At 43.4% G+C, this 25,316-nt stretch overlaps 1 protein-coding gene across 2 annotated transcripts in view; it reads right to left on the bottom strand.

The window, feature by feature from the left end:
- Positions 1 to 3,935: 3,935 nt before the first annotated feature.
- Positions 3,936 to 25,316, bottom strand: part of BAG4 (BAG cochaperone 4) — a 42,415-nt gene continuing 21,034 nt past the window's right edge. The window contains exons 3-5 of one of the 2 annotated variants that reach the window (XM_056116787.1): positions 9,653 to 9,907; positions 8,266 to 8,529; positions 3,936 to 7,338 (exon numbers count right to left, since the gene is read on the bottom strand). In XM_056116787.1, coding sequence (XP_055972762.1) covers positions 6,856 to 7,338; positions 8,266 to 8,529; positions 9,653 to 9,907 — 1,002 coding nt within the window. In that variant the 3' untranslated portion in view covers positions 3,936 to 6,855. The remainder of the gene's footprint in view (positions 7,339 to 8,265; positions 8,530 to 9,652; positions 9,908 to 25,316) is intronic. The other variant, XM_056116788.1, reaches the window with a different exon arrangement.

The following is a 25,316-nucleotide window of genomic DNA, read 5'->3' on the forward strand; positions in this document are numbered from 1 at the left end:
TCATTAAGGTATCTCCCCTCCAAGGTAGTTTCCAGAGGAAGATGTGTTCCATTTCCAGTTCACATATAGACTTACAAAACTGGGGAAAATTGTCTTCTCTGATGTCTTGACTATAATATGAAGACAACTTCCACTTGGGGCAATGATTCTCAAGCTCTAAGACATTGAAGAAGGGCCAAAGATAGTACAGTGGGTAAGGCATTTGCCTTGCACACAGCCAACCCCATGGGTTTGGCCTCCTGACATAAATAGGGGTGACATGAGCATAGAACAAGGAATAAGCCCTGAGCACCGTCAGTTGCGGCTCAAAGCAAAAAGAAACCAAAAAATCCTGAAATATGCTACCAAGATTTTTTTTTTAAATGTCGATTTCCCCTCTCCCCAAAGGAGTCCATGAATCTACATTTAAATCTGGAAAACAGACTGCTACTGAGAAACAAGGAACTTAAATCAGAAAGTAGGAGACCTATGCTAGAATTTCATCAGTACTATGAAACGGACTTTATCTGTAAACAAGGAATGATAGGATGAGGGATCCAGAGATACATCTCAATGATAGAGCGTGTGTCTTGCACATGTGAGGCCCTGGGTTCAATCCGTAGAACCATGGGGTTGGTGGCAGAAAGTATGTTAGTTCTGGAAAAAATTTTAGTACTCAACGGTGTTCTTTTAACAGCTGTAAGTCGGTAAATTCTAAGTTTATAAACCATTTTAAAAAATGCTTATTGATCATCAAATTGAATTGTTCCTGCCCTCAACACGAATAAGCTTAGATTCTTTTTCAAAGAAAGTGATTTACAGGGGCTGGAGTGATAGCACAGCGGGTAGGGCGTTTGCCTTGCACGCAGCCAACATGACCGACACAGGTTCGATTCTCAGCACCCCACATGATCCCCTGAGCACCGCCAGGAGCAATTCCTGAGTGCAAGAGCCAGGAGTAACCCCTGAGCATCGCCGGGTGTGACCCAAAAAGCAAAAAAAAAAAAAAAAGAAAAGAAAAAAAAAGAAAGTGATTTACATATCTAATGTCAATGAAGAACATTTTGTTTTGACCTGTTAAGGTGTATGCTAAGGTTGTTCTTATAGACCTTGTAAGTTTCCATTAAGGTAAGGTTTTCTCTTAGATTGGGAAAACAGAAATTCTGCAAGTAAAATGTAAAATATAAAACTTTTAGGAAACAAAAGACACTCTTCAGGAACTGGGGGTTAAGCAGAGAGTTCTTAAACACCAAAGTCTGATCCTTAAAATAAAAATTTATGCTCAGGGATCACTCCTGGTGGGGCTGAAGCAATGGCCCAGCAGACAGGGCACTCGCTTGCACGCTTCTGGTATGGTACCGAGCTCCACCAGGAGCGATCCCTGAGCACAGCGCCAGAAGTAAACCTTGAGATTAAACCCCCAAAACCCAAAATATTAAATATATATAAAAAACAGACACAGGATTTTTATCAACATTGAAAACTTAAGATATACAACAGGCAGGGCACTTGCCTTCCAAGCAGCCAACCCAGGTTCGATTCAAGCACCCACATGGTTCCCATTCTTGCCAGGAATGATCCCTGAGCACTGTCAGCTAAGGCCCCCAAACACAAACAGAAAAACACAAATCTAACAAAGAATTGTGATCTAGAAAACAATTCTTTCATTCATTTATTTTTCAGTTGTATCTAGCTTGTTCGCGGGCTTCTCCTGACTCTGTGCTCAGAAGTGACCTTTGGGTTACCCAGGGGGCCCTGTGCAGTGTCAGGGATTTAGACCAGGGTCACTGAGATGCAAAGTAGTTTATCCCCGTACTATCTTTCCAGCCCAAAAATTAAGTGATTCTTAAAATTTTCTTTTTGTTTTGGGGCCATACCCAGGGATGCTCAGAGATCACTCCTGGCAGAGTTCGTCCACTATAGGAGTACAGGGATCAAACCAGGGTCAGCCACATACAAGGCAAGCACCCTAAGACCAGCCGTACTATCTTTCCAACCCCAAATAAAGAATCTAAAACTTAACATGGAGGAAGCTCATGCTTTGCAATGTGGAGAGCCCCAAAACAAACAAAAAATCAACAGTAACAAAAAATATGTAAACACTGAGTTTATTTCAATGGTGTATATGTGTATTTCTTCTGCTGGGTCACACCTCCAACCCCTAACATTTTTAGTAAGAAGAACCAATGATCAGGGAGACAGTATAGGGTTTAGAATATATGCCTTTTACCCATGCCGAATCCTTGGCACCATATGGTCCACAATCACTCCAAGATGGCGTTTGTGGTCCCTGGTACTGCAGGGCCCAAGTAGCACCACATCCTGGACCCCGCACACTGAACCACTGGTCTACTGCTTGGGAGGTATCTTCCCCACCAATGAAAAAATAACTGAGATACTCAGAAGCCACCATATTGCCTAACACAGACAAGAAAGCAACTGTCTGTTGGCCAGCATAAGACAATTTCAGTATCAAAACAATTTTTTTAGGGACCAGAGAGAGATAGTAATAGCAAGCAGGGTTTGTGCCTTGCACTGGGTCAACCCAGGTTCAACCCCTGGCAATCATTTTGTCCCCTGAGCATTGCTAGGAGTAATTTCTCAGTGCAGAGCCAGGAGTAACCCCTGAGCATTGCCAGGTGTGGCCTATACCACGCTTCCCCCCCCCCCCCCCCACACACACACAAAGGTTGTTTCAGATCATAACACAAGTATTAGGCTGGGTAGACAGCTAATGCACTGAGCACATTTTGCATGTTGGAAGTCTGAGTTCAATCTGTGGCATCTTACAGTCTTCAAGTCCTGCAGTAGTGACCCCACATCCAGCACTAGCCAGAGCTAGGCATGTGGTTTGAGTGCTGGAAGGCCAGGTGTGGCCCCCAGCAGCACACAGTGGCCTCTCTGTCCCGGCATTGCTTGGAGTATACCCTGAACATCACCAGAAGCAAAGAATCCAAGTGTGCCTTGCATGGGCAAGGCCCTGCTTCCATTCCTAGCACCACCAAACAGAAAAAGAAAACGGAAAATCTGAGACCATGCTGACAGAAGTGAATCAACAAACTATGGAGAGTAAATAAATTTCCTTTGCAGGAACATTCCAAGCAATCTATTGTATGTAGATAAATACCTTATAATCAGATTAAAAAGGCGGTAGGGAAAGCATGAGGACCCTACTGGTGTATGATGGGCAGACACAAACCGAGACCCTCATTCGCTGTAATTCAGAATCAGTGGGAATGATCTAAAATTGATGAATGAAGAAGCAAGACAATTATTTTTTTTTTAACAGATACTAACTTTTAAACCCAGTGGAAAGTGGTTCCTTCTGTGTAAGGGAAAGTGGGAACGGAAGCAGGAGACTGCTTCTTTCACGAAGCAGCTCGAGCTCGTCACTCCGATGTGGCAGTGTCCCCAGTCACACGCTTTCCATGCTGCTTGCAGACCTGCTTGCCACCAGTCCTGCTCCTCCTCGGCGGTGAGTCTCGCGCACACTCAGCGAGCGTTACAAGGTCGCCGGGCTGCTCACACACATGCTTGCAGATGTGTGCGTGAGTGTATTTTTCTTTTTGAGTCGTCTTCGCCACAGACCTACCTGCAGAGCTGCCAGCGTCCTACTCGGCACAAAGGGCACAACAGGGTGCGACTTCCGGCCTGACCCCACCCTCAACCTTCTACCTGAATCAGCCTGTCGGTAGTGGTACTATACTAACCTAAAAAACTGATTTCAAAGAACACTGCTGAAACTCTGAGAGAAGGCCACACCGAGGACAGGGAGAGAGAGAGTCCAATCAGCTGGCTGTACATGCAGAAGCAGCAGGTCCGATGGAATGACCCCTCCCCCCAAGCAGGGGCCAGACACAGACCCCAAACACAAGAAAAAATTCACACCAACCCATTCCCCAGATGATTCATTAGGACTTACAAATTTATATTAGCATTTATCACACAGAAGACGGTTTTGTTTAACATGCCAGGTCTGGGAAACTTTATTCAAGATTTTGACAAAAATTATCCCACAGAATATAAATTTAGACACGTTTTAATATCAATCACATATCAATAAAATTTAAAATTCATTCTGGAGTCAATATTTAATCAAAACTTAAACCAAACCCACAAATTATGAATATTATTCTCCTTATTAAGTTCACTGTACTTTCTGAAAAAAGCTTACATTCTTAATTGTCTGTCCTTCGATATCGCTATTTAGAATCATTTTAACATGGTTTGCACAGCTTTAAGTTCAGTTTGTACTTATCCCGAATCTTACTATAATTAGAAATATAATCCAGAAGTGATGCCCCTCCCCTTACAGAAGAACTTCAATGAAGAAACATCGAAGGAACAGGAGAACTAGAAATCACCGTTTGACCACCACAGTGAGGAACTGACACAAAGCAAGATCTGCCAAGGGCTCCAAAAATGAGTGGGCAAACGATTAAGCAGAAACATGACATTTGCATAGTCTCAAAGGGTCCCCAGCAAATATACAGTCATCACAAAAGAGGACATAGAAGTTGAGGGTAGGGAATTCTAGCAGACACCACCTTAGGCAGTGAACAGGATTAACAATACCAGGAATACAGGATAACGTCAGGTGTCGCTGCACTCGGACTGGAAGACACAGTGAGACAACAGCTACGTGGGTCCCTATGTGGACCATGGGACAATAAAAGGACATCGGTGAAAAGACAAAGGAAATCTCGAATTTTAAAACTCTAGTTAACAGTATTGTATCAAGGCTAACTTTGTAAGTTTGATAAATGTTCTGTGGTTAGCAGATGTTAACATAACGGGAAGTTGAGTGTTCATTTTACAACTCTTCAATTCAGTCCAAAGTCACCTCAAAAAACAATTTTTAAAGACAAAAATGCACACATAAATGCATCTGTGTATAATGTAAATATATATCAAGACTTTTTGAAAATTGGTATGTTGGGCACTCAATTAAGTAGTAATAGTCATCTCCTGAATTACCACTCACTGGTTTACGTTAACTTAGCTTTAAGGTCCCCAATCCTAAATTTTAATTTCAAGTTTCTAATTTTCATAGAAGAGCTTTTTTTTAACATTCCTACGGTAAGCCAGTATTTACTATAGTAAAATTATCACCATATTCTCTCATAAAATCATGCATTCCAATCATATGATTATTTTTACCATGTTTAGTGCAGCCAATATTTTTACTCATGTCTTCTCATCATATTTGTCCTATCAATAGTGTTTCATGTATAAGGAGAGGAGAGGGCTGAGAGATTTGTTAACAAGCCTGGCAGTTTAGGCAAAAAAATTATCACTTGAACATCTTAGTAAGAAGCAGCTGCTTTCCAATAACAGATACTGTATACTAGAACTCACTTTGGGTGTAAAAAGTAAGTCATTTACCACCATCTCTTCCATGTAATAGCAGAGAGCTATCCAAGCAAGCCCAGATTAGACCATTTCAATATTCTGTCCTGAAATTGGGATCTATAATGAAAATTAATGGTAATAAAACATCTTTTCTTACAAAACAGGCAATACTGTGTGTGTGTGCAATTTATTCCAGGGAAATAAAAGATAAAACCAAATCCCCCTTGGGTATTGGAGGGACCGTGTAGGGGCTCCTTGCATGCATCTGCCTTGCATGCCGCCAACCTTAGTTAAAACCCCCAAGCGCTGTCCCTTAAGGGCTCTGTCCTAAGCACAGAGCCAGGAACAGTTCCTGAGCACTGCCAGATGTGTTCCAAAACTTCACCCTGGACCCCAGAAAGCAAATCTGCCTTTTAGAGATTATTTCCCATTCTTGATATGGCTGATGCATTCCCTGAGCATGAACCCTTTTACTCACCCTCATTATTCTGTACTATAAACTGAGCTGAAATCTGCTCATTGGGATCTGGATAGTGAAACTCCTATTCTGGATAGAGTAGAACTTCCATGTCATATTCATTTCCTTCTTCAGCTATTATCTCCACTCACTGTGGCATTAAATTTTTATCTCTATTTATCATAATGCTTCATTTGGAAGCTTCATTTACCTTATAAAAGGTAATTATATTCTGTAAAGAAGATCTTTATCCAAATACAACAACAACAACAACAAAAAAACACACTCAAAGATGGCCAAGAATCAATTTCATTCCTATGAAGTGCCACTTCCAAATTTACCTTCCTCTAGTAACATCAAAGAGACATGATAAAACTTGAACCTAACGATCAATACAAAAGGGGAGACAATTTATCTCAGAAATTCAGTACACACACTGCAATATATTCAAGTGAAGAAAAGATATAAATTCATTCAGAATTGCCATACTATCTGGCTATCAATAGTCTTTTGAATTATTATATTAAACATATTACTACAAAATATACCAAGAAATAGAGAATACTATATTTGTGAACTGCAAATAACAAAACAAAACAGGGGTCAAGAAAGGCTAAAGTCCAAGCAGTAATTTACAGGTGTATGCTGAAAGCAGTCACAATGTACAAAAATGTGACAAGTGGCCCAGATGTTTAAAAACAGAACTGTCTCAGATCACAGAGTCAGTCTCATCTGGTAGGTTTCTGATAAGCCTGTTACATAAGCGTATTTTACCTCCTGCTGATAAGAAGCAGCTCGCTAGATTATCCGCAAGTCTAAGGAATTAATCTAATTGGCAATATTGATAACTCCAGTTTCCTATTACATTCATTGGTCTGAAAACCTGAAACAATTCATAATTAAAATGTTCACCCAAGTCCATTACCAGCTTTTCAAGCTTTGAATCAAAGTTGGAATGTACTGCTTCTCGTTATCAACAGGCATTTCAGAAAGTGAGTAATTAACCAAACCCAAGAGTTCTTTGGTTAAGTTAGTAACAGGAGCTTTTCCCTCTGTTTCTTATCTGTTCATAAGCCCTTTTTTTCCAATTTTTCCAGGATGGCCTGGATCTTACAAACAGCCTCCTTCCTGGCCTGCCGGACAGAATCCTGGCCTCCAGTTTCAACGGAATCCAGTTCCAACAGCTCCTTGGTCAACATTTCCTCCAGCAGCCAGTAAGCTTTGTCTGTCTTTTTTCCTATGAACTCTTCTACTTCTTGCTCAAGGTACTGGACTTTCTCCAGCACGTGTATGATTTTCTTAATACCTGGGGGAGTACTTTGATCTGAAGATAATGGTTCCTCAGGGAGATTACTTTGATCTTGATTGCTGGGATGCTCATTGCTGGAATTACCATATAGCTGAGGCTCAGCACTATACTGGACTTGGGAATCCAAAGGCTCTGAATTATCACTGTTCACCGCTCCTGAGGGCTGAAACTGATGGACACTGCAAGGAAAGCTGTGCTGGTTCATCCTTTGATCGGACTGGCTATAGGGGTATGAGGAATCCTTGAAGTAGGAGAGCAAAGGGAAGAAAAGCATTTTAATGGGAATTCATCAACATTACAGTTACATGCTCATAGGTTTCACTTGACCAGGAAGGTACATAGATTCCCCACCAGTAAAGCTGGACCTCCCTCTTGAATCATGCTGGGAAAATACAATTCTAAAAAGATGGACAAGGGCCGGAGCGACAGTATAGCCAGTAGGTCGTTTGCCTTGCATGCGGCCGACCCAGGTTTAATTCCCAGTATCTCATATGGTCCCCCAAGCACTGCTAGGAGTAATTTCTGAGTGCCAAGCCAGGAGTAAACCCCTGAGTATCGCTGTGTGTGACCCATAAAAAGCAAAAATAAAAAAAAAATAAAAAGGTGGACAAGAATGAAAAGAATACTCTGTCAAAGTAAAAGCCAGAGTTCCAAGTACGATGGCTGGAATCTACCCTGACGCAGATCATCAAGTGAATATCTCAATCTATTCTGACCACATCACAATCCACCCAGTGACTTAATAAAGAAATTAGTTTTCCCCTCGTTAACACCAAGACAGATTATGAAAAGGAGCCCAGCCAAAATAAATGATATTCAAGCCTACATTTTAATTAAGCCTTCTGGAATACTTCACTTGGGTTTGTCTTCTCTCTCTATACTAGGGTAATAAAACACAAACTCTGGTTTTAAGATTCAGATTAAAACAAACAGCAAAGGAGTATTCTCCTTCCTGTTGGATAAAGGCTGTGAACCTAAAACTGTCGTAACAATTAAAGCCATTTTTTACAAAATAGGGAGGTGGGAAAGATGAAACTGGGCTAGGTAAAGCCACGGCAGGGAGGTGGCAGTCACCAGCTTTTTGTCATTCATCCCCATTCAAAACACACCAGTGCAGCCCAGGTCTAGGCGGTGCTCTGCCCACCCCCAGGTGCCTGAAGACCCCTACCTTGGGTTGCTGCAAGGGCGGTGAAGGAGGCGGCTGAGGAGGACGAGGAGAGCCAGTGCCAGGCCACGGGGAAGCATTCTCGCTCACGTAGAGGTTACTGGGTGGTGCTGCAGGGGCAGCTGGTGGCCAGGGGTACCGGTTTGCCATTCCGTAAGTCCCGGGAGGAGCCCAGGAGTCCTCATGGGATCGTCCACTAGGTCCTGGTTGCGGAATACTACGATTACCATCCCCGTAAGAATAATGGGGCAGAGTCATTCCAGGGCTCTAGATTGAGAAGAAGGAAAGTGCCGATCACTACTAAAAGACACTTTCAAGCAATGAAAATACTCCAGTACAAACCACTGCCTAACTGTCCTATGCTTCCGTAGGCTATAGGAAGAACACATAAAGACACTTTGGAATTTCTACTGACATTAACATTAAGAAAATATGCCTGTGGGACTGGAGCAATAGCACAGCGGGTAGGGCGTTGGCCTTGCACGCAGCTGACCTAGGTTCAATTCCCAGCATCCCATATGGCCCCCCGAGCACCGCCAGGAGTAATAGGAGAAATTCCTGAGTGCATGAACCAGGAGTAACTCCTGTGCATCGCCGGGTGTGACCCAAAAAGCAAAACAAACAAACAAAAAAAGCCTACGGCCAAATAGTTCAGCAGGTAAGGACTTGCCTCACATGTAGCGGACCCAGATTCCATCTCTCGCACCACATACGGTCCCCAGTGCCTGCCAGAATTTGGGGGACAAACCCAGGCGTAAGCCCTGAGCACACCCGAAATAAATCAGTATGTCTAGGCTGGGGAACTCAGCTAAGTGGCAGAACATACGCATCACATGTGTGTGTATACTTATATACACACTAAAAAGACTACATGGGAAACTTTCGAGCAACAGCTCTAAAGATTCTTCCCCTACAAAAATTTTATAATTATTTAAAAAGGGCTGGAGCGATAGCACAGCGGGTAGGGCGTTCGCCTTACAAGCGGCCAACATGGCCGACCCGAGTTCGATTCCTCCGCCCCTCTCGGAGAGCCCGGCAAGCTGCTGAGAGTATTCGATATGCCAAACACAGTAACAACAAAGTCTCCAATGGAGACGTTACTGGGCCCGCTCGAGCAAATCGACGATCAACGGGAGGGCCTTTACTTTACGTTACAATTTTTTATATAACAACTTGAAGATACCCTCAGCTTAAAATTCATCTACTATAATAACTGCAACAAGTGAGAAACACAGGAGCAAAAAAAAGGGGGGGGGGGGAGTTCCTGCCTTCCCAGTCACTGCAAGGAGTGTTTTACTAAGTCAACGTTACCATGATCGGTGCCCATCCACTCTATACAACTCAAGAGACAGAGCCTGCATTTTTGTCCCAACAGAAAACAGGCAATTACCTGTGAAGCAGAGTATCCTGGAACCTGCCCCCTAAGAGGCGGTGTTTCAGTCTGGCAATCTTGCTGGGGATATATCCAACGAGAGACTGGGGCTGGGCTGTCGCCAGGTGAACAATAGGTGTTTGGAACCTCTGTGGAGTAATTGGTCTGAGTATATCCAGGTGTGTAATATGCCCCCGAGTATGAGGTCGTATTTGCACTAGGGCCGGTGGAATATGGTGGGCCATATGCTCCATTTGTATAAGAATTCAAACTCTGTAAAGAAAAGCAAAGTTGAGAGAATAAAAAATGAGTGACAAGAGAACTGAAATACCCTGGCCCAGTACCCAACTGTGCAAACTTTAGGAAGAAAAGAGTTTTAGTAGTTAGAGAAAATATGAAATACATAAGCAATTTTGAAGCATTCTTTCATACATTATAAATATATACTGTATTAAATCAGATTATCATGTGTCATGAAACGGAAGAGTGATGAATAACAAAAAGAATGGCCTTAGAACATGGTCTCAAATGTTTATGGAAGAATAACTTTTACACCTAACCATAGAGAACTTGTACTCAAGAGAGGAAAACCAAGAGAGAATGGCTAGAGAAAGAAAAAATAACCATCGTGATCACAAGAAGAAGAGAAAGACTACACAGATCCTGACAAAATTTCTGAGATTCTGTTTCTCCGAGATGTTAAAAAAGTGCAAACCAGTCTGCCAAGGTTATTGTGGCGTTGTAAATTAAATGACTGACGTCTATCAACTGCTCACAGGTCTGGTACTTGGCATACTCAATAAATGGTAATTATTTATAGGATCGTTGTTGTTAGTATTATCATGAGATGGTCAAGAAATGAACTTAGATCTCCAAATGTCAGTGTTCTTTGAACTATACCACGCTGTATCCAAAACTGTATTAGATAACAGATAAATTCCTTCTATATTGCTTATAGTATCGTTTTATAGTTTGTTCCTCTTACATTAGCTTTCTCCTGCTTATTCTGTTTTTAAATCATCTGTCCAGACTATTATTGATACTCAGAATCTTCAGTTTAATCATCCAAAGTAGTTTAAAGCTACGGCTGGAGCAATGGTACAGCGGGAAGGCACTTCCCTTGCAGGGGGCTGAGCCAGGTTGGACCTGGCATTCCAAATGGTCCCGGAGTACTGCCAGGAGTGAATCCGGAGCAAAGAGCCAGGAGTCAGCCCTGAGCACTGCTGGGTGTGCCCCACACCCCCGCGGGAAAAAAAAAGAGAGAGAGAGTAAGGCTAAACTTAAAATACCGTATTAATGTTTTTATCAATTTTTATTTAATTTATATGATGATAAATCAATGTTTCCTATATTTGTACTTGTCTAGAAATCCAAACAATCTTCCTTGCTTGAAGTAGAATTTAAAAATCTTTATATATAACTCTTAATGACTGAAGAAATGAAATTCACATTAGACTCCTAATCTAATACACCAAAAAATACTATGGGAGGAATATCTTAATTCTGTGGAGAACAGCTTAAATCCTCCCTTCTTCTGAGGGTCAGGCTCAGTGCCAGGGATCCAAGCCAGGCCCTCACACCTGCAAGGTGAATGAGCCAATGAGCTTCACTCCTGACGCCTTGACCTTGACTTTTTGTTTTGTTTTTGTTCTGTGCCACAGTGGTGCTTGGGCTTACTCCTGGCTCTGCACTTAAGGATCACTCCCAGAGGTTCTGGGGAATTGAACCCAGGACATCATGTGGGCAAGTGCCCTACCTTCTGTACGCTCTCTAGCCCCATAAATTAATTTTTTAAAATTTCTTGGTTTTGGGATTACATCCAGAGGTACTCAGGACATACTCCTGGCCTGGCTCTGCACTCGGATTACTGCTGGCAGGGGTCGGTCGGAGGACCATGTGCATGCCAGGGATAGAATCTAGGTTGGCCTCATGCCAGGCAAGCATACTACCTCCACCAGATGTGCTAATCTCTCCAGCCCCTGCCACCTATACCATTAAATTCTAAGCCACGTATGTGGCAACAGAATAGAAGACAGAATAATCACTCACGACTAAAATATTCAACAGATGCAGGTGCTATGGAAGAGTCAGCCAACTATATCCTGAGGAGGATAAGGAAATCACAACCCCCCTCTTCATACATCGACTGAGAGCTGCAAAGATCTTCACTTACATGCTTCTGTGCCTGAACTAAAATTTCCCAGAGCGAGAGCCCAGCAAGTGAGGTGTTTGCCTTCCACATGGACAAAGCATGTTTGATCCCTGGCACCTGGTATAGTCCCTTGAGAACCGCCAGGCCAGGTAACCCCAAAGCACTGCCAGGTGTGATCCCGGGGGAAAAAAAGGATTTTTTTTTAATATAATAAGATGCACTGCTGCAGAGATGATAAAACATCACAAGACTTTTTGTATTACTGTTCAGGTTTAGAATGCCTTCCTGAAGAAAAGATTAACTAGAGAAAAAATTATAGACATGAAGTTGTCCAAACAATTAGTTAAAATCACACAAAATTCTAAACACCCTAAAGGTCCTAATGGAATTATTAAGTAAATTATTGGATATTCATTGAGAGAAATTTTATTGTCTTAACTCACCAGATTATGATACTAAGGAATCAGTTTTTGTTTCTGTTTTTCCTTAAGAATGATTTTGTCTTGGGCTACTCCTTGCCCAGAGCTCAGAGATCTGGTAGCTTCCCTGTGGTGCTTGGAGAGCCGTGCAATGCCAGTGACCACAGTTGTGAGTCTCTCAGCAGCGCAGACTCCAGACCATTGAGTCCAATCTGCCTGGTCCTTCTTCAGGTTTTAATAATGGCAGTTTGATAGCTTTTACAAAATACTTGTAAAGGTCATACTTAGATATTAAGAATAAAAATGTCACATAGAATTTGATCCAAATTTTATCACTGTATAACTGAAACCCAAGCACAAAAATTTATAAGTCTACAACTGTACCTCATGGTGTTTCACTAAAATTAAAAAAAAAAAAAGAATTTGTTCTAAATTCTTCAAGGCTATAGATACAACAAGATGACCAAGTACTGATATTAGGTGAACCTGAGAGGTCTATACATGAGAGATTTTGGTCTCATTTAAAATTACATTTAAGGTTTTCCTTAATATTAAAGAGTTCCTGTTACTGGCATGTAGTATATACAAGAAATGAAGTCATAGAGGAAAAAAAAGGATGGCATACCTGCTTTTGTTTTTTGTTTTTTTGGGTCACACCTGGCGATGCACAGGGGTTACTCCTGGCTCTGCACTCAGGAACCACTCCTGGCGGAGCTCAGGGGAGCACTGGGATGCTGGGAATCGAACCCTGGTCGGCGGCATGCAAGGCAAACGTCCTACCCACTGTGCTATTGCTCCAGCCCCTGGTGTACCTGCTACAATTTGTAGCAAGGCAATTGCTTTGTACTCATGTAATTTGAGTTCAATCCCCAGCACCACATCTGGAACCCAAGGTGTGCCAGGAGTGATCCCTGAGCACAGAGTCAGAACTAAGCCCTGAGCATCACCAGGTGTGGCCCAAAAATAAATAAAACAAATGAAAAAGGTATACTGCAATAAGTTTTAAATTGTGTGAGTGGAATAAAGAAAAGGCTGGAAAGAAATTTACCAAAATATGAATAAGAAAGTCATAATTCGCATTTTCCCCTTTTTCTAAATTTTCCCAAATTAAAAAAAAATAATTGGGGGGGGGTGTCATACAGTACTGCCCAAGGGTGCTGCCAGCAGTGCCCGAGGCACCCCATGTACGGGGAATGTAACCCAGCACCTCACGCGAGACAAGTGCTCTACCCCTAAGCTACTTCCCCTGGTCCTATTTTCCAACTTCTGTTGCTGCTAGTTCGGGGGCAACATGTAGCAGTGTGGCGGGGCTTGTCCTAGCTTTCCCAACAGGAGCGAGTTGGGCTGTGCTTGGCTGTGGGAAGGGCTGTAATCTCTCTGGTCCCCTATTATCCAGTCAGGGACACGGGGCCACACCCAACAGCATTCAGTAGCTACTCCCGGCTGTGTCCGGGAGTGCCCCCTGGTGCTCAGAGAAACCCTTCGTGGTGCCAGGGATTCCTAAGGATCTGAGCAAGGCCGCAGCCCCCAAAGAGAAGTAGCACTTCACCTCCTGTGTTATCCCCGATCCCTACTTTCCAAAATGTCCACATGGCATCTTCAAAGAATTGTTTCTTGGTTCACCTTCTCTCCTTTCTGGGGGAGGGGAGGCACAAAAGGAGGTAACACCTGGAGTGGTTCGGGGGACCACGTAGGACGCCAGGCACGGAATCCAGGTCAACTGAATGCAAGGCAAGTGCCCTACCCGCTCGACTCGCTCCAGCCCTCATTTCCATTTCTTGATGGGGTTATTGGTATTTTTATTGCTGAGTTTTGTGAGTACTTTATGTATCTTGGATATTATTAGTCCTCTATCCTATGTGTTGGATAACAATTATTTTCTTCAGTAGGGTATATTTTTATTTTGGCCTGCATTTCTTATGTCATGTAAAAGCTTTAATTGTAAAAATATTAAATTTTATGGAGTCCCATTTATTTTTGTTTTTGTTAGCTTTGCCTTTGAAGTCAAATCGCTCAGAATACCTTTGAGGTCCACATGCTGGAGAGTTCTGCCTATTTATCTCAGCAAACTGAATGGATTCTGGACCAATCATGATGTCTATAATCCACTCTGAATTAGCTCTAGTGATTGGTATGAAACATGGGTACTTTTTTTTTTCTTTTTGGGTCACACCCGGCGATGCTCAGGGGTTACTCCTGGCTCATGCACTCAGGAATTGCTCCTGGCGGTGCTCAGGGGACCATATGGGGTGTTGGGAATCGAACTTGCAAGGCAAACACCCTACCCGCTGTGCTATCACTCCAACCCGGTACTTTTTTTTTTCTATGTGGCTATTCATTTTTCCCAGCACCTTTTGTTTTATAGGCTTTCCTTGTTCCACGTCGTGCACCATCAACTTTGTCATATTAACTGTCCAAAGATCTGAGGGTTTATCTCTAGGGTCTCAATTCTGTTCCATGTGTCTATAAGAATTTTTACTCCAGTACAATGTAGTTTTGATTACAGTAGTTTTACAGTAAATTCTGACGTCAGGAAAAGTGATACCTCCTATCTTCTTCCTTAGAATAGCCATTCAGGAAGTTTTCTGACTCCATACAAATTTTAGTATGAGTTAATATAGGTTCCAAGTCTCTGAAGGGTATCACTGGGAGTTTGATAGGAAGTGCATAAAATCTGTATAATTCTTTGGATGATTACTTTGACAATGTTGAATTTCTAATCCATAACCACAGCGTATTTTTTCCATTTCACAGTGTCCTCTTCTATGTCTTTCAGTAGTGATTTGTAGGGGAGTTTGTTGTTGGTGGGGTTTGATTCTTTTTCAGTTTATTTTTGGACCAGATCCAGCAATGCTCAGGAGTTACTCCTGGCTCTACACACAGGAATCACTCAAGGTGGATTAATATATGTTTTTCACATTCTTTGCTAAGGCCTTAATATTTAATGTTTTTGGACAGTATTTTAAATGGGGTTATTTTTAAAATTTTATCTCTAGTTTGTTCATCATTTGCATATAGAAATGAATGATTTTGGGGTCAAATGATTTTATAACCTGTTTCTTGCTGTGCTGGCTTACTGTTTCTAAAAGAATGGGGTTTTTTTTGGGGGGGGTTTCTTTTTTCTTTTTTGGTTTTGGGGCCTCAGCCAGCAATGCTTGGGGTCAGTCCTGGCTCTGCGCTCAGTAATTATTCCAGGCTCTTCTAATGTATAAAAACATGTCATCTGCAAATACTGATAGTTTAACTTTTTTTTTTTTTTTTGGCTTTTTGGGTCACACCTGGCGATGCACAGGGCTTACCCCTGGCGGTGCTCAGGGGACCACATGGGATGCTGGGAATCAAACCCGGGTTGGCCGCATACAAGGTAAATGACCTACCCGCTGTGCTATTGCTCCAGCCCCCACAATTTAACTTCTTTTCCGATTTGGATCCCTGTGATTCCATGTCTTGCCTAACTGTGTGGAAAGTACGCCCGAGCCTAGATTCAGTGCAGTGGATGAAGTGGACACGCTCGCCTTGTGCTTGGCCTCGGAGGGAAGGTTTCAGCTTTGAGCCATTGAGCACTTTGTTGGCTGTGGGTCTGTTGTAAATGGCACTTACTATCTTGAAAATACATTTCTTCTACCCCTACTCTGTTAAAGGTTTCTATTCGGGTTAGATATTGAATCTTAAGGAAAAACTTTCTCTGCATCAATTGATATGATCTTATAGTTGTTTTTTTATCATAGTTTTTATCGTTCATTTTGTTGATATATTACATATACAAGTAGTATAAAATATAGATGAAATGGGGGGAGAGAGAGAAAGAGAGAGGGGGAGAGAGAGAGAAAGAAAGAGAGAGAGAGAGAGAGCAAGAGAGAGATCGAGAGCCAATTTTCATCCTCATATCCTTACATCCCTGGAAAAAACTCCACTTGGTCATGACATTATGATCCTTTTGATATATTGTTACATTTGGTCCACTAAGAGGATTTTTACATCAATATTAAGGAAACTGGTCTTAAATTTATTTATTTTAGTAGTATCAGTTCACTTTTGGTATTAGGGTATTGTTCACTCCATTGAAGCTGTGAAGAAGGATTACCATTTCCTTGATATTAGAAAAGCTTAAGAAGTGTAAGTAGTAAGTCTTCTCTGAAGAAATCACAGAACTCACTAGAGAACCTATCTGAACCTGGGCTTTTGTTCTTGAGTAAAATATTCCGATAGCACAGCGGTAGGGCGTTCGCCTTACAAGCGGCCAACATGGCCGACCCGAGTTCGATTCCTCCGCCCCTCTCGGAGAGCCCGGCAAGCTACCGAGAGTATTCGATATGCCAGACACAGTAACAACAAAGTCTCCAATGGAGACGTTACTGGGCCCGCTCGAGCAAATCGACGATCAACGGGAGGGCCTTTTTTTTCCCTACCAGAAAGATATATTGTTCAATGTATTCCCTTTTCATTAGGTATATAATATCAACCATTACACACTCACCCCGGGGATGGGGGGAGAAGGAGATTTCCTCTAGCAACACAACTCCTATTGTGCTTACCTTCAAAAACATGGAAAGTAGGGTCTGGAGCCAGTAGGGCAGCGGGTGGGGTGTTTGCCTTGCACATGGCTGACCCTGGTTAGATACCTAGTACCTCATTTAGCCCACTGAGCAGTATCAAAAGTAATTCCTCCGGGCATGCTAGGGGAAAGGGCAGCTCAGATAGAGAAGGGAGCACCAAATAAAGGATGTTTAGAGGATCCTCCCAGGATGGGAGATGCATGCTGAAAGTAGACTATGGATCGAACATGATTGCCACTCAATGCCCCTTTTGCAGACCACAACACCCAAAAGGAGAGAGAGAACAAAAGGGAATGCCCTGCCACAGAGGCAGGGGGGGATGGGGGGGATGGGGGTGGGAGGGATACTGGGATCCATGGTGGTGGAAAATGGGCACTGGTGGAGGGATGGGTACTCGATCATTGTATAATAGAAACCCAAGCATAAAAATTTGTAAGTTTACAACTGTACCTCATGGTGTTTCACTAATAAAAATTTTTTAAAAAGTAATTCCTGAGTGCAGAGCCAGGAGTAACCCATGAGCACCACGGGTGTAACGCAACAACCAAACCAAAACAAAAACCATGGAATTCTTCACCACAAATGTTCTTCAAGATTTCATAATTCTCAGCAGTTGAAATCAATTTATATTCACTGGATTAATATCTGTTTCTCTGAATAACCAAATCTATTATCGCTTACCAGTTACCTTTTCAGGCAATAACAAGACTATTCTCATTTTTTAAATACTAGGTACTCAAAACACTGCTGTACTGAGGGCTCTTTCAGGGTCAGGGGAATGAGACCCACTGTATTTACTGTTTTTGGCATATGGAATCAAATACGCCACTGATAGTCTGCCAGGCTCTGCCGTGCGGGCAGGATATTCTCGGTAGCTTGCCGGGCTCTCCGAGAGGGATAGAGGCTTTTAAGGCAGCCTCTAATTGCCCTTGCAGGTGTTCCCAAGGTTCAAACCATATTTGAACCCCATCAAGTATGGTGTGGTAATAATGAAAAAATGGGTATTAAGTGTCTTATGATGTGTCACATGGCCAGAAAGCGGCCTGGAGCGTGGCGGCGGCTGAGTAGTGGAGATAGTGGAGGTCGGCTATGAGGTATTTATCTGGCTCCCGCAGGGTGGATCTTCTGGGTGTGACCCCTGGGCCGCCGGAGATTGGTGGAAGCAGGCAGAGGATCTCTGTTTCCCAGTCCGTTGAACCTGGAGTCCAAGGTCACAAAGTTCCACTTTACCTGATACTGTGGGGCTTCACTCATGCATGAGGCTCAGCCCAGCCCAAGCGATCCAGAAAGTGGCCTGGAGCGTGGTGGCGACTGGGTAGTGGAGGTAGTGGAGGTATTTATGAGGTATTATGAGGTATTTATCTGACTCCTGCAGGGTGGGTCTTCTGGGTGTGATCCCTGGGTCGCCACAGATTGGTGGAAGCAGGCAAAGAATCTCTGTTTCTGGGTCACGTTGAGCCTGGACTCATGCGTGAGACTCAAAGATCCTCCGTGTGGGGCTGGAGAGATAGCACAGCGGGTAGAGCGTTTGCCTTGCACGCAGCCAAACTGGGTTCGATTCCCAGCATCCCATATGGTCCCCTAAGCACTGGCAGGAGTGACTCCTGAGTGCAGAGCCAGGAGTGGCCCCTGTGTATGGCCAGGTGTGATCCAAAAAGCAAAAAAAGAAGAAAAAAAAAAAGATCCTCCGTGAGCTGTATTACAGAGTCACTACCAGAATCTCACCATTCTACAAGGAAGTGATCATTCACGTCAAGAGAGGGGTTTGGCAGGGTGATACCATTTGACCGAAACTTTTCAGTGCCACCCTTGAGAACGTCATGCGACAATTTGAATGGGAAGGAATGGGAGTGAAGATAGACAGTCGGCAACTACACCACCTCCGCTTCGCTGATGACACCGTTCTAATAACACCAATCATTAGCAGAGTGGCACAGATGCTGGCCGACTTCGACTGTGAGTGTGGAAAGGTCGGACTACAGCTGAATCTCACAAAGACAATGTTTATGAAAAACAGACTCGTTCCTGACGTTCCATTCGCTTCGCTTTCAACAGAACAAACATCTCTGAATGCAGCAATTATGTGTACCTAGGTTGAGAACTCAACATGACGAACGACCTGGCACCTGAGTTGCACAGGAGAAAGAAAGTGGCGTTGAACAACTCTTCAACAAGAATGTTGAAGAAGTTGTTAAGAGGATGAAGAACCTCAGGCTCCGGGCACATCTTTTCGACTCCACCGTTCTTCCCGCACTAACACATGCCTCAGAGACTGGGGCCCTAAGAAAACAGAATGAGAAGGCTATTCGGGTCTCCCAAAGAGGAATTGAAAGAGCTATGCTTGGAGCATCAAGCTTCACTCAAGGGAGAGAAGAAATCTGGAATTCCAACCTCCGTTAAAGATCGAGAATCAGGGACACTGTCTCATTTGCCAAGGCGTCAAAAATCAGATGGGTTGGGCACGTAAAGCAATTTGGAGACGACCGCTGGACTAGAGCCATTACTAACTGGATTCCACGGGACGTCAAAAGATCAAGTGATCAGACTTCTTTGTCAAGAAGAACTATGAGATGGTCAGACTTCTTTGTCAAGACCCTGAATGAACGGTTTGAGGCTCTTCATTTTCCTGGAGCGAGCAGACGCCATTGGGCTACACTAGCACATGACAGGGACGAATGGAGACCATACTGGCACCCGCTTGAGCAAATTGATGAATAACGGGATTCAAGTGTTCAAGTGATCAAGGTAGTCAAAACAGAACCAAAGCTTGTGCTATCAACATGCACAACTGCCGTAGCACACCAGATCCAGAGTGCCCAGGCCTTCCCTGCTGGCCTATGTCCCTTGGACTCTAGTCTTCTTTCCCCTCCCCACTCCTCCGACCACTTGGTGATTTGCTTTGTATCCAATGTCAACGGTTTGTCACTGATCGGTAAGTACTATCTAGTCCCTAGTTTTGACTTCCTATGTTGGACAAGATCACCTGGTATTTGTCCCTCTCCTTTGGATCTATTTCACTTAACCTAAGAGCCTCCAATTCCACATGGCATACTGCACGAGTTTACCTTTTCTTATGGCTTAGTATTCCACCGTATTGTACCACAACTTCTGTCCTTTACAACATCCCTTATTCTTTATTCCTTTAATGATTTGCAGCAATGTCAACAATAGTTTGATGCATACATCATTCCAACACCAAGAGTTTCATACATCATCCCAACCCAGCACAGTGCCTGCTTCCCACCACAATCCCCTAAGCTCAGTTCCAGTGACCAACTCTCCACTTCAGCTGCCTTTGGCTATCTGCTGCTCCCTTTACTGTGGCTATTTTTATGTTCTGGTTTTAGGGACACACCCAGCCATATGGGACCATATGGGATGTCAGAGATCAAACCTGGGTTGGCCACTTGCCAGGCAAATGCCCTACCCACAGAACTATGACTCCAGCCCCTCTTTCTTTTCTTTTCTTTTTTAAATTTTTTTATAATTTTATTTATTGAATCACCGTGAGAGCAGGAGCGATAGCACAGCGGTAGGGCGTTTGCCTTGCACGCAGCCAACATGGCCGACCCGAGTTCGATTCCTCCGCCCCTCTCGGAGAGCCCGGCAAGCTACTGAGAGTATCTCGCCCGCACGGCAGAGCCTGGCAAGCTACCCGTGATGTATTCGATATGCCAAACACAGTGACAAGTCTCACGATGGAGATGTTACTGGGACTGCTTGAGCAAATCAATGAACAACAGGAGGACCGTGACCGTGAGAGCAGCCACAAAGCTTTTGGGTTCAAGTCTCGGTCATACAATGAAACACCCATACCTCCACCAGTGCCCATTCTCCACCTTCAACAACCCCAGAATACCCCCATCCCACACCCTTCCCCTACCCGTGGGGCAGATGATTTCCACATTACTCTCTCTCTACTTTGATCACATTCAATATTTTGACACCAGACCCACCATTATTATTTGGGATCCCACCCCAATACTCAGATCTGCCGAAAAGGCAACAGTAGACAATTTGCTCTCTATTGCTGGTTATGAACAACATATGATGTTGCGTGGCTGCATCATCAGTGGCCGCACGATTTTGAAATTCCGAAATTTTAACTCTTGCTGGGTTCCGAGATTTGCTCCTGAGTTTCTGGGATCATGGCCATTAAGCAGCTTGATCAGGAGCCAGAGAGGCCATTTGTGGGCGATGACTTGGGGTCTCGTTCGGGTGAGGAGGACAGGACCAGCTCCACCCCCATCCCATAAGGCCCTGTGTGTCTCGTCACTGTGGGGCCAAACCTGACTGTCCAGTGGCCTCTGGAGGATGGCGGCCACTGGGCTGCCAGGGGGAACAGGCCAAGGCACGAAACCTATTCCCACCTGGGTTGGCCCAGCACCGGTAACCTACTGCAGGAACTGGACCCATTTCTGCCAAAAGCCGCTGGCTTTTGAGATTTGTTTCTGAGTCTCTGGGATCATGGCCATTAAGCAGTTCAATCAGGAACCAGAGAGGCCTTGCCTCCAATTATATAGCTGAGCCGGAGGTGGTTTGTGGGTGTGTTTCCCACATACCTAACTTTTGGCCGTTTACTTTCTTGGTAAACTTTGCCCCAGGTTTTTGGGGTCTGGCCAAAGGCACAGCAGCAATTCTGGGGCATCTGGAAGTCTGAAGGCGCCATCAGGCTGCTGATGTACTTGCCTCACAGGTACAGACTGACCTGCTGGCGGCACCATACCCCCTTTATTTTATTTTTAAAGACTTTTTAATGGTATTTTTGTAAGTTTTAAATTTAAAGAAACACTAACAATATTTTAAATTTAAACACGAAAAATAAAACCTTAATAAAGTATACAAAACTCTTAAAACATAATTTGCAAGTATTAGTTTTCACTGGATGAAACTTGATTCGAAAGATGTGACGGGAGAGAAAAAGAGAAAATATGTGTTCAAGAGAGAACATGGGTTTCTCCACAGCGGGGAAAAAAAGGCAAGCAAAGATACACGGAAACAAGCAAGCAAAGTTCATGATGTTCAAGGGACAACAAGGTCTTGAGTTTTGTCACCACCTCTGCTTGTGATTCATTTCCCTTTTCAAAGCATCACATACACAACTTCTTGATCCATTCATCCATTGTAGGATTTAGGGGTTGTTTCCCTAAACACTGCAAAGAACATATGTATGCATATATCCTTTCAAATTATGGTTTTTATGTTTGGGGGCAGATGCCAAGAAGTGGTCCCATTGGGCTGTAGGGGAGTTCTAGTCTTCCTTATTTCAGAAACCTCCATACTGCTTCCCACAGACACTGGACCAGGTGACAATCCCACTGTAAGTGGATGAGGGTTGGGTGCTTTCTCACTGTATCCCCGCCAACACCGGTTGTTTCCAGACTTTTTGATATATGCCATTTTCAATGGTGTGAGAAATCTCACTGTGGTTTTGACTTGTATTTTCCTAGGAAGTGGTGATGACACTTTTTCTCTGCCTATGAGTCATACAGTTGTCTCCTCCGGGGAAGAATCATTCCTGGTTCTGCACTCAGGGATCACTCCTTGGGGGGCTCAGAGGATCATATGGGGTGCTGGGGATCTAACCCAGATAGGCCACAGGCAAGGTAAGCATCCTACTTGCCGTACTCATTCCCCGATCCTTGATTTGATGTATTATGTGCAAATATTTTCTCCCACTCAGGATAATGTCTTTTTATTTTAGTTCAGAGCTTTTTTTGCCATGCAAAACTTTTTAATTTGTTGTAGTCCTGTTTCTTTTTATTTTGGTTCTCTTTACCTTCTGGAGTCAAACCATTGAAGACACCTCTGGGGTTCACTTCCCAAGGGTTCCGCCTATGAGTTTTCCTTAATGACTTTTACAGATTCTGGTCCAATCTCAAGGAAGGCCTTTAATTCACTTTGCGTTACCTCTTATAAATGGATTGAAGTATGATTCTAGTTCCATTTTTTTAAATGTAGATATGGACAAACTTGCAGGCTATCGAATGTAGCCTGCCCACCGGGCAGAGTCTGGCAAACTCCCCGTGGCGTACCATATATGCCAAATACCAGTAACAATGATGGGTCTCATTCTCCTAAAGAGCCTTGAATATAATCTCAGGGCTAGGATGTTACTGGGGCCTGCTCGAGGCATTCGATGAATAACAGGATGATGAAATGAAAAAATGAAATGAAAATGCAGTTTCCCAGCACCATTTGTTGAAGAAACTTTCTTGCTCCACTTCATTACTTCAGCTCCTTTGTCAGAAATAAACTCTATAATGTGAGAATTTATCTCAGGACTATGAATGCTATCGATTGTCTACAATTCAAAGTCAGGAAAGGCAATACTTCCCATTTTCGTTTTCCAAGAATTATTTTGGTTTCTTTTTTTTTGGGGGGGGGGGGGGAATCACACCCAGCAATGCACAGGGGTTACTCCTGGCTCTGCACTCAGGAATGACTCCTGGCAGTACTTGGGGGACCATATGGGATGCTGGGAATAGAACTCAGGTCGGCCACATGCAAGGCAAACGCCCTACCCGCTGTGCTATCGCTCCAGCCCCTATTTCGGTTTCTTAGGGAGTTTTATGAGAAATATTCTAATTTTTGTCCCAAAGGGGCTTCCAAACCATGGAACTTAGTAAAAAGTATTATATCCAGTTCCCCTTTAAATTAAATGAGAAAATGGAATAGGTTTTAACCAACATCTTTCTGTATCATGACTACCAATTCAGAATGTTATAAGAGATCTTCAGTTTTCTTTACTAGGCCATTTCTATTGCTAAGTACTCAGTATTCCAGTGTACAATCTCTCAAAGGGATTAATGTCAAAACATTTAACACCTTTCATCCTTTAGAAGGATATGAAAAAGAAGTTTTAGCAAGATGCACAGCCAGCCAATGATTCAGAAGCAAATGGGAAAAACACAATCATTTCCAGAAAACCTATTTCTCTCAAAAATTAATTCCTGGGGTTTTTTTTTGTTTTGCTTTTTTTTGGGGGGGGGTCACACCCGGCAATGCACAGGGGTTACTTCTGGCTCTGCACTAAGGAATTACCCCGGCGGTGCTTAGGGGACCATATGGGATATTGGGAATTGAACCCAGGTCGGCTGCATGCAAGGCAAACGCCCTACCCGCTGTGCTATTGCCCCAGCCCCAATTCTTGGTTTTTAAATGTCTTCATGAGCCCATACCTTCTTCTTCTAAGTCCCTACTGGCTCATGGATGGCAGATGCAACAGGGGTGTTTACCTGGAGCCAGAATTCTGCATTGGCTAAAGAGGGCCTAAGGATCCTATTTCAAAAATGTTTCAAAGTCTGTAAGTCTTCTGAAATGCAGTTTGGCAGTAGACCAAAGAAAATGGAGGCATTCCTGGACCAGTGTCAGAGCCTGGTACAGAGGCGGAAGGGGAAGAAAACGCTGGGGCTTCAGAAGACAAACCTCACCGAACAGTGGAAGACCTTGATGGAAACGAGGGAGTTAAGAGCAATTAGGAAACAAACTTAGTTTAAAGAACTCAGAGAATATCTCACAAACTTCTTCACCCTTCTGCCTCCAGAGTACAGCCTCTGTGAGAGACGGTGCGTCAGCGCTGCTCAGACCCTGCTCCGTGAACCGCCCTACACGCTTCTCTCAACAATCCTTACTATGAGCTGAAGAATGAAGCTCTGAAAAATGAGGAAAGCTGCATTTCAAAGATTGCCCCAACACTCGCGGCACACAAAAACTACACCCGGAGCAGCCCAAAGTCAACTCTGGGCTGATCTGGAGGCCTGGCCGGTATTAACGGGTTCTGAAGAAATGCTCATAAATACCACACAAGGGGAGGCGGGGGGGCACGAAACTATGTACTCTGCTTTTATGAGAGCTACTTCTGAATTTGAATTTGAAAGATTTGTGAAACCTACCAAACAGAAGAATGATCACTCGGCAGGGCTAGCATGAAACGGCAGCTAGAACACAAATGACTGAAACCAACTAATGTTGACACCTCCCATCGCAGAACTCTACTTAGGCAGGGAAATACATGTGTGATCTCCACGAGACGGTAAACCAGAAAATACATTTGCGTTAATCCCTTAGAGAATGTCTGGGTAGCTTTTAATTTGGGATTTAATGACTTGTTTGTAACTAAAAGGCATTCACAATATTGTTAATGCTTTTAAAAAGTCATCAGTAAATTAAAAGTGGATTTTTCTTCATTATCATTTATCTCAAGGGGAAATTATAAGAAAGAACAATCTTGGGGGCTGGAGAGACAGGATAGCTGGCAGGGCACTTGCCAACCTGTGTTTGGTCCCTGGAACCCCGTATTTGCCCCTGAGCCCCACCTAAGCACAGAGACAGAAGTAGGCACTGCCAGGTGTGTGTGCTGGGGGCAGGGGTTATGGGGGGGGGGCAGGGCAGAGAAAGAAGAACAATCTTTATCAGTAAAATAGCTGACAAAATCAGAAAAGTTAACATGGTTGAGGAAAATTAAGAAATTAAGATTCATGACTTTAAGGAGTATTTTCTTCCTCTTACATTAAATGTAAAAGTCGTGCATTGGGATATGGTTCAAGTGGTAT

Source organism: Sorex fumeus, unplaced genomic scaffold (genome assembly GCF_029834395.1).
Source record: "Sorex fumeus unplaced genomic scaffold, SorFum_2.1 ptg000033l, whole genome shotgun sequence".
In the NCBI taxonomy this organism is placed as follows: Eukaryota; Metazoa; Chordata; class Mammalia; order Eulipotyphla; family Soricidae; genus Sorex; species Sorex fumeus.